The sequence below is a fragment of the Molothrus aeneus genome, chromosome 8, assembly GCF_037042795.1.
Source record: "Molothrus aeneus isolate 106 chromosome 8, BPBGC_Maene_1.0, whole genome shotgun sequence".
NCBI classification, from domain to species: Eukaryota; Metazoa; Chordata; class Aves; order Passeriformes; family Icteridae; genus Molothrus; species Molothrus aeneus.
The window spans coordinates 21,752,103-21,769,124 of record NC_089653.1 but is presented as its reverse complement, the minus strand read 5'-3'; the positions used below and the strand labels follow the sequence as shown (position 1 = coordinate 21,769,124).

At 45.0% G+C, this 17,022-nt stretch overlaps 1 protein-coding gene across 1 annotated transcript in view; it reads right to left on the bottom strand.

Moving 5' to 3' along the window:
* Nucleotides 1–17,022, bottom strand: part of ENTPD1 (ectonucleoside triphosphate diphosphohydrolase 1) — a 32,066-nt gene that overhangs the window by 4,802 nt on the left and 10,242 nt on the right. Inside the window, exons 2-8 of the mRNA XM_066554876.1 lie at nucleotides 5,733–5,866; nucleotides 5,235–5,352; nucleotides 3,871–4,021; nucleotides 2,886–3,045; nucleotides 2,023–2,259; nucleotides 1,280–1,540; nucleotides 161–280 (exon numbers count right to left, since the gene is read on the bottom strand). Of these exons, the coding sequence (XP_066410973.1) occupies nucleotides 161–280; nucleotides 1,280–1,540; nucleotides 2,023–2,259; nucleotides 2,886–3,045; nucleotides 3,871–4,021; nucleotides 5,235–5,352; nucleotides 5,733–5,866 (1,181 nt within the window). The remainder of the gene's footprint in view (nucleotides 1–160; nucleotides 281–1,279; nucleotides 1,541–2,022; nucleotides 2,260–2,885; nucleotides 3,046–3,870; nucleotides 4,022–5,234; nucleotides 5,353–5,732; nucleotides 5,867–17,022) is intronic.

Here is a 17,022-nt window from a genome sequence, read left to right as displayed (position 1 = left end):
AGACTGTTAAACACACCTTCCCACTGCTCCAGCTTGTGCCTGAGCATCCACTGCAGGTGCTGGGGGGATCTTCCTCATCTTGCTCTGGAAATTAATCCCAGCCATTTATCCCACAGAAAAGTATCAGCAGCCCCAGTCTACTGCAACAAGCATGGCTCACCTCTTGCCAAGGCCGGGCACAGAAGCTCTCAATGGTGCTGGTCACTTTGTTCAGGGCAAGGGGGTTTGGTTCACTGGTCAGGTTCAAAAAGTTCATCACAAAATAGAAAGCAGAAAAAGCCTGAAGGAGAAAGATTCTTTTAATCTGACTAAGCCACAAATCCCACAAAATAAAATGAGTTTGTTTATAGATAAAGAAATATAAGAAGCAACATCACACACACAAGAGCAGGAATGTTTTCAAGAGTGATGTCATTTTGAGGGATACAGCTCAGAGCTGCTGCCAGATGGAGGTAGGAATTATGATATCCTAAAGAACTTCTGTGAGCTCTCTCCTTTATGTGTGCCAGTGGCATACAGTGAATGCTGATTGCCATCACAACCATGACCCCATTTTGGCAACTGAGTGAGATGAGTCGCAACCAATATCACCACAAAGAGCAGAGGTGATGGTCTGAAAGGATTGTACAGAGCCCCATCATATAATCCAAGGTCCAGAAACCCCATCTCTGACCATGGCCAGTAGCTGATAGGTAGGAGGCAGCTTAGGAACAGGGCAAGATTGTATTAGCAGTTCCCTGGAAAGCCTCACAATCACTGAGCAGCTTTTTGCAGCTCTGGGACTGATGGTTAGCATGGTGTCACACATAATGTTTGTTCAGAGTGTGCACTGTCTCCTCATCATGTCTGGGAGGCAGATAGGTGAGCTGACTGCTTTCACTGGTAGCACTCAGACACTGCTGGGTGAATTTCAGGTCTGGTGGCACCACTGCCCTCAGGAGACAAGGTTTGCAGGAGCAGTGTTCCTGCCTGCAGCAGGCTCTCCTGCCTTGGTGCTAGACAGCTTAAAAAGTGAGTAAACACAGCAGCCCAAGGAAATGGATTAGAATGGGAGCAGTGCAGTGCTGGTAGGCCAGTATTTACTGGGGTAGCTCTTAACATGTCTGTCCTCACAGCAAGTGCAGCACTGCTTTCGTGTCCAAAAAGTTACATGTCCAAAAAGCCATCTTGTAAATGATTTCCTGCCTCAGTCATGAAGAATGCGCTCTAGCGTTACTCTGAGTTTCTGCTCTTCTAACATTCTGGATCACAGATAGTTGAAGAATGAGTGAAGACTCACCCCAAAATCCCCTTGTAATGGAGGTAGGTATATCCCATTGAAGGAGCAACTGGAGTAAGGACAATTGCTTTTGTTGAAGAGTTTCTGGATGTTTTCTCGGCACTTCTGATAGTCCCCCTCTCCCTTAATGTACAGCTGGCTGAAAGGCAATTGCTTTTTCTTGTCTGATGTGCAAGGGTTTTTGAAGAAGTCACTAATATTTATAGTCCTCTCATAACCCTTGTGAAAGCATGGGTCAGGTAGACTGCTGTTCTCCACGGTCTGAAAGTAAAAACCAATCCAAACTGTTACACTTTGCTCTAGAATAACACCCTGGGAAAAAGCCACAAGGAAGGGTGGCACTTGTCCCAGTACATCAGATCCAGGTGCACACATCAGGTCAAAGGGATAAGGATGGATTAAGGCACTATCTGTACAGGGGAAGATGTGGGTACTGCCACAGCCTCCCTGTAGGACCCTGGACAAATTATTTTAAGTCACAGTTTGTGAAGCTGTGCTGTTGATTTGGGTTTCTCAGAGATGGTAAAATGTCACCTTCCCTGAGTACTTCAGTTAAACGCAGTTCTCTTGCTACCCCATTCCCAAGAATCAAGGCATCTCAAATTGGTAGTTTGTATGGAGAACAATGACATTTCCCTAATCCAGACTAAGAGGTAAGCTGGGATGCAGCAACTTTTACAGCACCAGTATCCCAAAGCTGGGAGAGTCCAGGATTGTTCAATTACAGATGTAGATGTACTTGCCTGTAGATCCCTGGCCAGTTTCTGCTGCAGAGCCTGGTCCTTCCCATAGCAGAGAAAGCTGTGCGTGTACACTTGGTAATCCTTGCCGTAGAGACGGAAGTAGAGCTGGTTCTCTGGGGACTCAGAAGTGAGGTCCTTTGATACAAAGGTAATCTGTGTGGAGGCTCCTCCAAGGTCTAGTGCTCCTGATGTCTCACTTAAGGATTTCAGGGAGTGCAGAAGCTTTTTCCAGCCAGACTTGGAAAAAAAATCAAAGTAAACCAGATATATTTGGCATGGAGAAGATTTATTTTGGAGAAATAAATAAGAGAAAGAACTATGAGGAGAGAAGCAGAAGCACAGAACACAGGAAACATGGGAAGTCCTGGAGGGGGCATGAGATGAGAGCTGGAACAAGACATAAGAAAAAGGCAAGCTTGTAAATACAGAAAATGGATCATGTCCAAGTGTTTGCAGGAGGGCAAAGAATATGAAATCTAATACTACTGTTATGAGAAAAAACAGTCCACTTACTGTTTCAGCTCTCAGAAGATTTATAAGCTCAACAGGAAAGAACCATAGTCAAACTTTTCAGAAACAGAAATATTTTAGATCAGAAAATGAAGAGGATGCTGTACCCAAGCAAAATTATTGAAGATGCTGGTGTTTTATTTCAGTGCTTGAAGCCGATTTATAGTGGTGCATCCTGATAAGACTAAGTATCAGGATGTACTCACAGCAACTGCTGAGGCAAGATGTGCAGCTTCCTGATCCCTGGTAAATGGCTTACAAGGGAAGAGAGTGCCTGTGACACCTTCTTGCAAGGCAGGACTTACAAAGTGCTGCAAACCAATAATTCAAATGTCTTGCTATAGATAAACTACCTGCTTGAAATTGCCCAGAAGGTAGTTAATGGTGATCCATCCATAGGCTCCTTCTTCCTGACCAGTGATGATCCTGGCACCCTGGAAGTTGAAGGGAGCTGAGCGTAGTGTGTTTCCTACAGAGGACAAGACTTTGTCCGCTGCACTTTCATTCTGCAACCTGGATGAACAGAAGAAAGGATGGAGTAACTCTGGCTGACAGCTCTCTATGTGCTTTATTCTGAGCAGGCAGGCTGCAACTCCCCACCAATCAGAGGTTGGTCATTCGTGTGGGTCATCCAGCTCTGACTTGCCATGGTCCTCCCTGTCACACCTTGACAGCATAGCTGCCACCAACTCTGATGCTTACAGACCCTGCAGCTGGGAGTGGTAGGTACTTGGAGCAGAGACCAGAGCTCTTGTTCTATAGCATGTATTGTGACAGGAATTGCACTGTGGAGACTCCTCTTTACTGTCACCATTAGAGAAGAAATCCAGAAGATATCCCCAGGAAGATTTCCCAGGCAATATATACCAAAGATCAGTTCCCTGTCCTAGCCAGGAGAGGTCTGGGTCACCCTCCTGAAAATCACAAATTGTAATTAAAGGAGGTTGTGATTATAGAATTACCTTAGCCTCTGATGGCCCTCTGTGGGGTGTAGCAACATATTTGGGCTCAATAATCTGAGCCTAATACCAGAGTGTGGGGATGCTTGAGCATCCCCTTATTATGGGGATGTCAGAGCATCAGCTTGGGCACTGCTGATCTCCCAGTGTCTCTGTGCTGCATGTGGATGCAGGAGATGATGGAGGGTTGGAGTGAGTGGGGAAGCAATGGAGAAGTCCAGGGGACTCGGGGCTCAGAGAGGGCCGCAGCAGAGGAGGCTGTCTGGGCACGGTGTGAGCTGGCAGTGTGTCCAAGGACTGTCCCCCAGAGGCCCCCACTGCACATCCATGGTGGTCCCAGGTGCAGTGCTGCAGGAGAAGGGGACAAGCCCTGCAGTACCTGAGAAGCCGCATGCCAGCAGTTGCTCCGAGGTAGACGGGTGTCTCTTTGTGCTGTGCTGAGGGAATCACCTCTTTTGCTTGTTGTAGGCACTGTGCCAGAGAGGGGCCTGCCTTCTCTGTGGCATGGGAGTAACCTGAGATCCCAGGGCCTGTAAGAAGTTTATAGTTTATAGTTCAGACTCCAAGCATAACCCCAGAATGCTGTCATGAGCGGGTGTGTCAAACCGTATCACAGGCAGCAGAATCAGATTCAACCACCCCATTTCTGAGGAGCTTTAGGAATCCTACAGCACCAGATAAGCCCAATCCACGTAGTGGGTGGTCACAGTGCTCAGCATCTCCCACCCTTTCTCTGCAAAGCAGGCTATGAACTAGCAATGACGGCTGAGCCGAGCCATTTCTTTAGCATGCCCTGAACATCTGCAGTCTCTTCTATGAGTCTGCCTGGGTGTACCCTGGATCTGTGCCTGAATATCCCTGACCCTTCCATGCTGGCTCCTCTGGGGGCAGATGCTGTCATTTGTTTGTGTACTTTCTGCTCACACTACAACACTGGGTGTTCTGCAGCTATTGTGTCTCATGCTAACCCAAGGAAAAAATCGTTGTCCCTCTCTGCCATGTGTCCCCTGGTTCTGCCCCAGGACCAGTGCCTGCATGGCAGCAGTGAAGCCCCATTTGCTCCAGCTTGCTGTATGCTCAGTGTGCTGCTCGTGACGTGGGATGCTGCAGCACTGAGCAGCTATCACAGCAGTTTGATAGCAGTAGGGCTCTCTCCTGCACTGCAGAGGCCTGAAAAGACCCCAGGCAGGTCTGACAACATCTCAGAATGCAGCGATCCATGATGGTCTGTGCTGTTCCTTGTTGTGTGCACCCCTAGGCTTCATTTATCCCTTCCTAAACCATACAGTATCTACACAGCAATTAAATAGAATTAAAAAAGCACCATGACATGCATAAGTTGAGCAACCTTGAGCCACAAGCCTTGTGCAAAAGCCACAAACTTGCACAGAAGCCTTGAAAAAGAGCAAACCATGCTCTCCCCTCTCATTGCTTTCATCAGCACTTTAGCAAGAGTGCATGCAGATATTTTATTTATTTAAGTACATTCTTTGGTGTAGTTCTTTCCAAAAAGCAATTAATCCCAAGCATCCTGAAGACAAAGGAAAAAGTGGATGCATTTTTTCCCCAGGAAGGTCAGGCGCAAACAGCTCGCCATGGGAACCGGTGAGAAGCATTATCTCACAGGTGTAATGCTGTTTCTACTATTGACCTCTTCCTCTAGATTTCTCCTCCCTCACCCTTTTATTACATTATCTCTTCTTCATCCCACGCCCCTTCCCCAGATCCTTTTTCTCCTCTTACCTTCAACTTTACACACCTCCACCTGCTTCACCACCCCGGTGTCGTTCTCCTTCTCTGCTGGCCACTCGTACACGTAGAGGTTGGTGTGGGACGATCCCGCATCCAGCACGATCCCATACTGTGGGCAAAGCAGAGCCCGTGTCACACCTGAGGCACTGTGTGCTGGCCTCCCCTGGGGCACCAGGCACACACAGCCCCTCTGTCTGGCAGCTGTGGGACTGTGTGTGCCATTGCTCCTCTCAGCAGAGCTTCAGTGCAAAGCTCCCGGCAAAGGAAACAGGAGCAGAGAAACCGCGAAGCTGGGACTGGTGACTTAAGAGATGATTCCCTGTGAAGCTGTGACTGGTTTTCCCACAAAGATGTAAACCAAGATGTTGAGGTGCATGGAGCCAGAAAAAGAGGTTAGCCAGAGCCAGCAAGGGCAGCAACATGTCCATGAGCACTATGGACACCTAACCCCCCAGCTTGTTTTCCTCTAAGGGTACCAGCTTGTAATACCTTAATATTCTTCGGAAGTGGCTGGTTTTGGGTCACTGCTACAGCAATTAAAGCAATTACAGCCAAAGTGGAGAGGAATCCCAGGATGAGTAGAATCGTTCTTGTTGAGGACATCTTTGGTTTGGTACCTGTGACTAGAGCAGAAAAAGGATGTTAGTGTCCCAGTAGCCCATCTTTCCTCACACCCCAAAGGCATGTCTTTTGGCATGTTCCTGTAGTCCTTTTCCCCTATGAATATCTGCCTTTGCCTACCAGGTTGTGAATGGCCTGTGTTTGCAGAATTGGCACAGTATGATAAATCACACACTTTGCAGAACTTGTACCACTCTAATTCCTTAAATGTTACAGGCATATTTGGGATAACCTGTCTAACAAATTATGATTTTTGTGGTTTACTATACATGGTTAGCAGTAGAATTCTGTAAAAAAGGCTACTTATGGCTGATGAAAATCATTCACAACCAATATGTCATCTGAGCTTTCAGAACCAATATACATATAGTTGCACTTGTTAGTGGCTAGCATGATGCTGTCTTTCACATTTTTCTGCTTTGGATAATCCTTCATGCATCCCACAGTCAAAACGTCATTTCACAAGTTACACTTGGCCGGTGTTGCAACTGTTTAATAAAATACCATCTTCCTACATGGAGCTCTAGAAAGGGTATCAGCATAATTTCCAGATTTATAATATTTGATGTAAAGTCAACATTTAAACAAATGACTCCATAGGACATATGTGCTCCCACTATGACATGAAATCCATTTCTACCAACAGTGATGCTTCATACTCAAAAGCACTGATCAACTGACTAGCATGGGAAATTGTTTCTCTTCTCCTTTTACACAAACACTCCAGGAGATGTTTAGAAGTACATTACAGTCATTCAGGATGGCAATACCTCAGTGCAGGCAACCACATCAACTGTTGCCACGCTCTGAGAGAACCTGCTCTGCACCTGTATGCCAGAAGTTGGGTTCCAGAGGTCTCCAGACCTCCAGACACAGATTAATGCTCCAAATCCATCCTGGCACTTCATATCATGCATGGAATTATGAAAAGCATTCAAGTTCTGAACAGGGTCAGCTTCTAACTGCTCCGGTTTTATGTGAGAGGCAGTCTCAGGTTCCAGAACTGATCTTAGAAATGACCCTAAATCCTCAAGTTATTCTCAGAAGTTAGCCCAAGTGAAAAGAAGCAACACACCTCTGGAAATCTCTAACTATAGACAAATAACAGCTTCTTACCTTAGAGAAAATGGAACCTAAAAGTGCCAGTGGAGCTCACTTTGAAGATGCCTCAGACAGGCCCATTGGGAATGTAACATTGGTGCACTGGGAATGCCTGGAGCTCTGTGCTCTCTCTGTGTAAATCTGCTGTGGTTAACTGTGAAATTTAGAAGCTTGTAATGCTTGCATGTTGTGAGTGCCTATTAGAGGGCCAGCATGCTTGCCAATATCTCTAAGAATGCAGCTTAAAAAAATAACCTAGTGCACATACCAGAGAGTAGGAAGTAAGAATGCATTTTATCCAACTCTATTCAAAAACGACCAGAACTCAGGGCTTGAAGTGATTAGAAACAGCAGAGCATGACAGCTGGGAGACCTTCCTTCTCATTGGAGAGAGTAGTTGGCTCAGGTTATGGTAGCACTGAGCATGTCTGTTGAACAAAAATTATTTTAACCCCAGAGAAACGAATTAAAGCAGATGCTATAATTAAAATTAGCTGCACAGTATAGATATGAAGTTAGCATGCCTGAAAACTGAATCTGCTGCTGACAGTTGCACAGCACATCCATATAATTGTTGCCACCCTTCCTCTGAGATCTTGTTAGGTATTTGCAGTCATGGGAATGAAGGATATGTGACTTTGCACAAGTTCTAAGATTTTCAGATTTCCTGTTGTGATGGGTATTGTCAGACTGCTGTATCTTTGCAGCAGCTCTGAAAGTGCCAGCACTGGCAGCAAAGCAGGAACATTGTTCTCACTGTAATGGACCATCCCAATTATGAACTAGAAATCCCTTGTCTGAAGGCAGAGACATAATGATAATTGTCTGCATCCCATCTGTGGCCTGAGATCAGTACTTTTTTTGCCAAGGCACATTCTTTTCTTAACTCTGAATATGACTTTTGCCTGAATTTTAGTTCAGGATCATGAGCACTTTTCAGGACTCTGGGGTTTGTAGATAGGTGACCGACTTCATTGCTGTATCCCATGCCCCACCATCCATCTCTGTGAACTCAAATGCTACCAAGAAGCATTTTATTGAAATGTTTTATACAAGAAAAGGTACAAGGTGATAAGCATAATCCAGAAGGTAGTGTAACAAAGCAATAACCTTCCAAAGAGCACTCAAAGTGTACAGACTTGAATACTTGACAGACTTGTTTAAAAAAGACAAACTTATTTTTAAGAATCCAAACAAAAACCAACACTGCAAATCTATCTAAAAAATTCAATGTAGTTAAAATTCACTTGCTGTTCAGAAAGGTGAGGTATTTCAATAAATTCCCTTTTCTGTGCACTTGGTTACCTCCATCAGCTCTAGGTGTAATTGCAGGTTCTGCAGGGGCTAAACAATTAAGCTATTGCAGCTTCCTCCTGCTCCTCAGAGTTCCACATTCTCACTGCTGAATGCCATGCAAACACTCCCTCTGTGTCCACCAAGTGGAGCAGTACTTGACTGATTGCCAGGCCCCAGGGTTTTCCTTCCACTAGCAATTTTCCTCAGCTAAAGATTAGGCAGACGCGATCTTCTGTCCCTGTGCCCAGTCAGAATCCAAGCAGAGACAGATCTCTACTCTTTCTCTCACACTGCCCACTGTGTGCAGTGACTAAAACATCCCATAGGGCCATAAGCAGGCATAGAAATGATGCTGCTTTCCTCCTCTCAGAGCTCAGAGCTGCTTGATGCTGGAGCCTTGCCCGGCTGCACGGGCATTGAGCACTCTCCAGATGCTGGAGCACAGCCCAGCTGCTCAGGCAGCTCTGTCTGTTTCCAATTTTGGTCTCTTTGCTTTTTTGTAGGGGCTACCACTGGTTCCATCCAGTGATGGCCCTAAAACATGAACAGATCTAACATCCTTTCTGTCTCCAAGACAGAGAACTGGGAGGATGTTGTCAGTCACTCCAGGTGGCAGCAATTTTGCTGTGGAAACCCTGTTGCTCCTAGTGAATAACCAGGAAGGACCGCACCAGCGTGGGAGGCAGCTCTGTGTGAAGGCAAGGAAGCAGATTTGACTCTTGTGTCTTCCAGAGCTCAAGACTAATAGGAAATGGCCCCTCCAGCCAAACTAGACTAAATCAACAGCACCTCTGCATGTCAGGAGATGTCACTCACAGCCAAGGCTGCCCACCCTCAATTCCCTTCTCACCAAACAAGACTTACTAACATAAGTTAAAAGGAATCAGGCAACCAGCTGCTTTTAGACATGCAATAAGCAGAGACTAAGGCTTGTTTAAGGAGTGACATTAGGAATGTCAAGCAGAAAAGATGCTGAACATAGACCAAAGCCATGCTTGGTTCTCACTGTGACCCATCATCTCTAATAAATACAAATGTTTTTGTAAGCTCTGACTTCGCACAACAGATAAAGCTGATGTTTGATTTTCATTTGGATGTTCATGCTCAGTCTATTAGAGGAGGGATCACAAGAAGTTGTACTGCAAGGCCATCCCTCTTCCACTGCACAAGTGCCACACTGACAGAGACAGTTCCCACCATCACCTTTATCCTCTCAGCACTCCTCTCTGTGGTCAGAAATGTTCCCATTTTCAGCCTTACTTTATTTATTGTCAGTCTATTCTCTCTGCCTGTCTTCCACTTCTATCTCACAACTTCTGAAGTGCCCAGTCCTAAGAGAATTTATTCTCTTAGTAAATTTGTAAGAAATTATCCTTTCTGGATTTTTGTCTTGCCTGGCCTTTTCTGTCTAACTGAAGAGTCCAGCATCACTTCTCTGCATGTAGAATTACTTGCTTATATTTTTCTTGAGCATTCTGACCAGAGCTGCAAGGAGACTGGCCTTGCACGGCAATGAACACAGGAGATGATACAGTCCCAGCCTAAATGAAGTGAGGTGGGGACTTGTACTACTTCAGAAACATGGTCATCCACCAGCACAGGCTGTGCTAAGTCAGCCCAGAACCTCTCATGTGAACTCAGCAAACCCACCCAGGAGAGAGGGGCTCTGGTGGTGCAGACTGTGCACATTTTCTAACTGCAGGAGTTCATGTCTGTGGAGTTCTGCTGGCAGTGATGGTAGGGAAAGGGCATGGGAGCAGTTAGTGCTGCTGTTCAGCGTGGAGAGGAGACACACACATCATCCTCCTGATGAGTGAAAATGAGATTTCAGTTGTCATGAAGTTTTTCAGGCTGAATTGCCTGAAATTGCCTCACTGATTACTCTGTGAGGTTGCTGAACTTGCAGGGTTCAGGGTTTGATACACATTACCCAAAAGGCCCTCCTGTCTTCACTCACCATAACCAAAAATCTGAGTGCATTAACACTCAGAAGAACAACATTGCTTCATTTATCAATCCTTTTATGAAATTTTCCCTGTCCCCAACTGACTTACTCATTCTTCATCTGCCTTTTTCATTTCAACATGCTTGTATCCAAGTTACCTAGAAAGGCTTTGCTGCAAAGTAATGTAAACCACCTGTTTCAGGCCAGTATATTGGAAAAGCCTTTTCTTAGGCTGTCAAGAGGCTCAGGTTTGGCTTACAATTTACATACAAGCACATATACAGTAAGTCAATGGCTTTGGTTTAAGGGGCTTTATAAAATTTATAGAATTCAAGCTCCAGATCAGGCTTTTACATCACTTTTTACAACTATTACATGGAACAGTGTGGGAGACTCTGCTCCAAGTTTTAATTATTCATATGGCAAAGACTGTGGCCTAAATACTGGTGTGATCTCTGCCTCTCCTTGTAATGCTATGTAGAATAATAAACACACATTTACAGGGTTATATTTTTCCAGTTGAAGGGTTATATTTTTCCAGATGAAATACTTGTAAGTGCTGAAGTACAAACATTGAAGTGTCAGTGAAACTGATAATCCAAACAGTATAATGGGTTTTTTGGATGTTGTCTCTCAGAGACATTTGATACTGAAATCATGCATCCCTACATGTCTCAAAACCCATGGAGTCCTATGAATTTGGGCTACACAGCTTGGCAGCTTGAACTGTCCTATGTGCACACATACCTGTGCATTAGTGAGCTGGAAGATAAAGAGTGTGCCTGTATGTGAGACAACACCAAGCTGGGAGCAAAGCACACTGACACACAGGGCTGGAACTGAAAATAAATTTGACAAATAGGCGAGAGCCTGGTGGAAACATCTAACTCACTTAAGGACAAGAGCAAATATGACATTTAGGTAAGAGCCATCACCTAAGGACAGTGTGGTGAGCAATCTGTTAAGTAGCTTTTCCAGAGAAAATGTTATTGCAGCTACAGCAGTTTATAGTAATCTTTCCCTCCATCTGAAGCTGGTAAATCCTCCTGTGAAGGTTCTATTACCAATTTTGGACACTGCCTTTCAGGAAAGATGTAGACCACTTGGAGAAACTCCAGAAGCGAACAAGGAAGATCACAAGCCTAAAAGTTTGACCTATGAGGAAAGATTGAAGGAATTGAATTGTCAAGTTTGCAAAAAAAGAAGAGTAAAGAAGGCTCATTAATTGTCTTCAGACAAATGACAATTCTGTCTGCCAGCACTGGTGTAGCCAATCCTGCCTCAGGATGAGGGTGGCTCCTGGATTTTCTCCCAGTTCCGTTTCCTTGGTTCAGAAGGAGGGGAATCAGCAAAAAGGGGACAATGCACTCATAAGTTATGCTGTCAGCAAAGCCAATGCAGTGCATATGCTCTCCCTGTGGGATACAGATGCAGTTGTACAAAGGTGCTCCCTCCTTTGCCCAACAAAGCCCCAGGTTTTGTTCAGACATCATTCAGCCCCAGCAGCCACCCTGCTGGGTGCTATCCATGTGTGCAGCACTGCTTGGTGTGGGAGTTCCTCATCCTTTTGCTGCTTTTAGTGTTGTGGCTGAGATACAGCCCTGGGAAATTGCACAAGACACATTGAATGAGCCCTCTTTCCCTGGAAAAAAGAAAGGCACGTGGAAATCCTGGAGAGCTGCTGGGTGCTGGAGGCAGCAAAAGCTGAGCAATAAGAGCAGGAGATGGATACAAAGGAGCAGGCAGCACACACTTCTCTCCCCTCCACAGCTGCCTGCAGCACAGAGGGGCTTTGTGCAGCCCCCTGGCCCTGCAGTGCAGTTTCTGCTGGAGAGGTGATGTCCAGGGGTTCTGGCCACGAGCCCCAGTGGTCCAGACTGCCACACCAAGTGCCCAATTAACCATGCACAAAGAGACCTTCCCACAGTGCAGGGCTGGGATGGTGCTCAGCCTCCCTAGCTCTCTGCAAGGCACTCACAGCCCTCCCACCTTGGCCTCACAGCCCATCTCCCTGGTGTTGTACACTGCCTCCACCAAGTCTTTCCAATGCCCATTAAATAATCTCTCTGCCCTGCTCATTAAATAATCTCTCTGTAGGAAGATATTTTTCTGGCTTGCATCACAGCAGTCAGACCCATATACTCAATACTCGTAAATACAACCAGCAAGTGTCAGGATACTGCTGACACAATACCTTTAGATAGGTTTTTTTTCACAGTTATATGATGGTTATTGGACTTTTAAGCCTGTATCCTACTTGTACTCATACTCATTTCTTTACAATTCTCACATCAAAGATGTTTTTCAAATCAGAAGAGAAAACTGTTATCAGTTACATCAGTTTCCTGTCAGGAAACCTCTGGCATTAATTTCCTACTAGCCATCAAAACTATATTTTAACTGGAGAAGATTTATTGCCATTATCCACAAAGCTTGAAGTTTCATCAGAAAATATCCAATGAGCTCAAGGGGGCTTTCCCTCCTCCCTGGCTTACCAGCTAAATTATTGCTTGAATATGCTTGACTGTCACTTGATGTGAAGGCATTTGTTTGTCTTTTTGGGAAAAAAAAAAGGATGCACCAAGCACTGACACCTTTCAGCTTTGTCATTGTTGATAGTTTGAATACACAGACTTGCAGTGGCCAATGGTGCTGCCAGGCTTCCACTTGGGCTCAAGATCTTACATTCTCCTTTCTTTTAACTCCCTGGCCATGATTTTTTCCTTATGCTTCTTTTGACCATCTTTTACACTTTCCAACTTTAAATTTGCACTAATTTAATAATCCTTTTTTTGCCTCTGAATATGCATCTTTAATAGATTTCATTATTTTCAAATTAACATAGCTTTCAGTGGTTGGATTATGGCTTTTGTGGAACAAAATAAGAAGAGAATGGGCTGCTTCTTATTTGCATTCTACATTTTAAATACTCGTCTGATTCAGCTCAAGTATTTTTTATTTTGTGATGTTACTTCTTTTAAGAGCTACTAGACATTATTGACACAGAAGAAGTGTGCATTACTTTTATAATAATTTGAAACTGTCATAGAAATTCCTCTTTTTCTCTTGTGACTGGGGTCAACACATATTTCTCTTGAGCTAGAAGTAATGTATTGCAAATTGTGAGATGGCCACCCTTAGTTCTGAGAAATTGCCTTTTCTTTCACTAAAATCCACCATCATATCAGCTTTTCTTGTCCCTGCATAGAAAACCATGCCTCTCTCTGTCCCCAGCATCCTGGCTGGTGACAGGCACTGATCTTCAGTTGCTTTGGTCTCTTAGCTCCCAGTTCAGCCCCAAGCAGCTATCGTGTACAAATATTTAATTATGGTTGCTGCTGAAGGCAGCAGGACCACTGCTTACACTGGAAGATGGGTGATGTGTGAGTCACATCACCAAAGGCCCACCCTTTCCTGTGTCCCATCAACCACCCACACATGAGGGGGATGTACAAGTTATTATGAAAAAAAGAGAGGAAACAGCCTCCAGAGCAACCACTCCCCCCTTCAACACCCACGTTGGGCCAGCAAGTTCAGAAACTTCCTGGAGAACAAAAAGTCCTGAGCTTTGTAAACACTGCAACGCCCCACAGGAGGTTCTGATTGGGAATGACCACAGAGGAAAGAGATCCAAATGCCCCTTCACCCACAGCTTGCCCTGCACCCAGCACCTTTTGACTCCCAGTGGTGGCAAATCCAACCCCAGCAGTCCCCACTTTTCCTGTGAGCCCTCTGCACTGACAGCCTGCCCTGCCCTGAAGGGGCTGAGGCCACCAAGCCTCTCACCACACCTCAAGGATGTTTTTCTCTGAACTGTAGACTCCTGGGATCACCTTGTGTGTTGAATAACATTACTGCCTTCAGGGGCTCACTTCCCTGCTTTCCAAAACAAGCAGCACATCTGCCCAAAGTGCCACATGTCAGCCAGCAGAGCTGCTGCCTGTGCTGCCCGACGATTTCTGCACACAAAAGCAACCAGCATTTCTCCTGAAGTTTCACTTCCCACTCAGGACCAAAACCATTGGAGACTGATCACAGACACACAAACACTATTCCAAGCTGGTGCAGCATCAGCAGAGCCACTGGCAAGGCCCCTGGGGTGATGCCCATTCCACAGCAGTCCCACATGCTGCAGTGCCTAACTGCCTGGGATTTTGCCTACACCCAGGTTGTGCCACCCCTTGGTATTGTGATTTCCAGCACATCTGTTTGCTGTCTAAGAACAGCATTTCTCAGTCCTATAAGGTATCCAGTGAGTTTTTCCTCCCTTAACATGCATAGCATCCATTTGTAGCAGAGAATACTGTAGGCACCTTCCCTTTGCAACTAATCCCCAGCAGAAGAAGCAAAGACCCTTTGCTACTCAGGCAGGGCAGCAGCCCTGCTCCCTCCTTTCAGCAGGCCAGGGTTAGGGCTGCATGCATAAAAAAAGACAGCACTCTGCTTAAACACTTCCCAACTCACCCCTTTACCTTCAGCTGTCAGCACTGGAGTCTCCATTCCTCATTGCAGAGCACAGGACAAGAGACAGCTGGAATAGTTTCTTTTTCTTGCTGAGGAGCACATCCACTGTCTAGGCCTTGTGGAAAAATATACTGATTTCTCAGAGGTCAGCTTTAATAACTAGGATTCCCACAAACCATGAGGAGAATTCAGCTCATGATATTTGGCATGAATATCATGAATATAATTCTCTGTTCCTCATGCTGCTACAATTTCCATTTCAAATAGCAGGAAACAAATTACCCTGTGGTATTTTTAGTGACAACCAATGGTAAGGAACATGGGATCAGAGGCTATTGCGGGGCACAGACCTTGACAAAGTTCCTGAGCGTAAGAGAAGAAATACTTCTTGGAAGCTACAAAGGTAATAAGGTAAATATGAATCCAAAGTTTCGTGGTCAGAGGAGCACTTTGAAAAGGCTGGAGCCTCATGCTGACATGTAACAAAACAGCAAAGGAGTTTTGCTGGATGAATGGGCTGGCACAGGGTGCTATGAATCTCTAAAGTTCAAATTACTTATTACTGGGATGTGCAGTGAATCCTGAAAGAAGAATGAGGCTCAGGGAAAGAAACCCATTTATAATCAAGCCATAGTTTGGCCTTCAATTTGTGTATCTCCATTAATCTTCCTTCTCCCCACTATTCTTGCCTCAAATATTTCAAAATACAAACATGAGCTATTCTGGATAAGGCAGCACAGGTACAGGGGACAGTCACAGCAGCCCACCCTTCTGTCCAGAAACCCTGGCCCATGCAAAAAGGAGCTACAGGTCTGCTGCTTCCCTGGACCCACCGTGCTTCCCAGCCTCTTTCAGCACCATTCTCCCTCTGGCTTGGGATGGGAGGTACCAAGCTCAAGCCAGAGCCAACCTTCCAGCCACAGGATCTCCAGCCCAGCTGCAGAGCTTGCCGCAAGTTCACATGAGCACACATTTTTCTCACATCTCCTGCAGGAGCAGGGACATTGAAAAGGTTATTTATTAACAGCTCTAGGACAAATGAGCAAGAAAGAAAACAAATCCATTTATAAATCAGCTAAAGAGAAAACTTGTGACTCTAATGGTCTCCTTTGTAATTCCTTAAGTGTGGCCTGGAGCTGCCCTGGCATCATTTCTTGTGATGCTGAATCAGCAGAACAGCCCCACTTGTGCATTGAATAGCCTGATAAGAGCAAAATACACCCAAGAGAGCACTAACTTACACCATGTCCAGATTTTTCTTTGTTTCTGTTAGGATTTGGGGCGGCTGATAGCGCTCTAATTTCTCACCACTAAATACCAAGTAGTGACTCACATTAGCATCTACCTCTGCAATTCAGGACAAATGCTTTCCTCCTGGACAAGGTGGAGACAGGATAAGGGGACAAAACTCACGCTAGAGCTGTCTGAAAGAACAACGTCATTGCTATCTCAGCTCTCATTTAGGAGCATACCAACCCTGAATACTTTGCCAGACTTTGTTCTTTGATAACATTTCTCAAGGGGGCGGGGGGAGGGGAACAAAAATAACAAAACACTGTTCTGTTTAACAGTTACCCATAGCAGAGAAAAGCTGAGCTAAAGTTTCCAACAATTATCAGTGCAAAATCCTAAAATAGACACGCAATGTACCATGTTTGAATTTAAAAGTAGCTGGACAAGAGTTCCATCATGTGGATTGAAAGTTGTGTAAAGAGAACAAGGTAGCTTATTAAGATGACATGTTAAAATGCTATTAAGATGACGTGTTAAAATGCTCAGTATAGCAGTGATATGGATGAAGAAACCAAGGTCTCAAGCAGATATGGCAAATTGTTGTGTAAATCATTGGGAGGAACTGTATGTCCAGGAAGGAGTGATAAATGATGTCCAAGGTATCTATGGAAACCACCATCTTAATACAGGAAACAATTAAACTCAGAAAAAGACAAACAAGAGAAAAATAACTCAAACTTCAGATGCTCATAAGGCAAACAACACTAATTGAAAGCAGGATTTGATCCCAAAGAGATGGGGCTCACTTAAAGAGATGTGAAGGATAGAAATGAAAGCTAGCAGCTGAAGGAGAAAGAGGAGCTGTACAGTAACTCTTTGGAACTGTCTCCTCAGAGAAAATGTGGGAACCCTAGCCTTAAATCCATTTATGAACTGGCTGGGCTCCCACAGCAGTCTTATTCAGAGGACTCTCAGCAGTAGGTCTCTTCCTGGGCCATGACCTGCTTATCTTTTACGCAGGCATGTGGGAAGTCAACTTGCTTTGGGTGGGAACAGTGAAGTCAAAGTGCTTGGGAGAAGTTTCAGTTTTGCACTTGCTATCACTGAAAGCATCTGAGA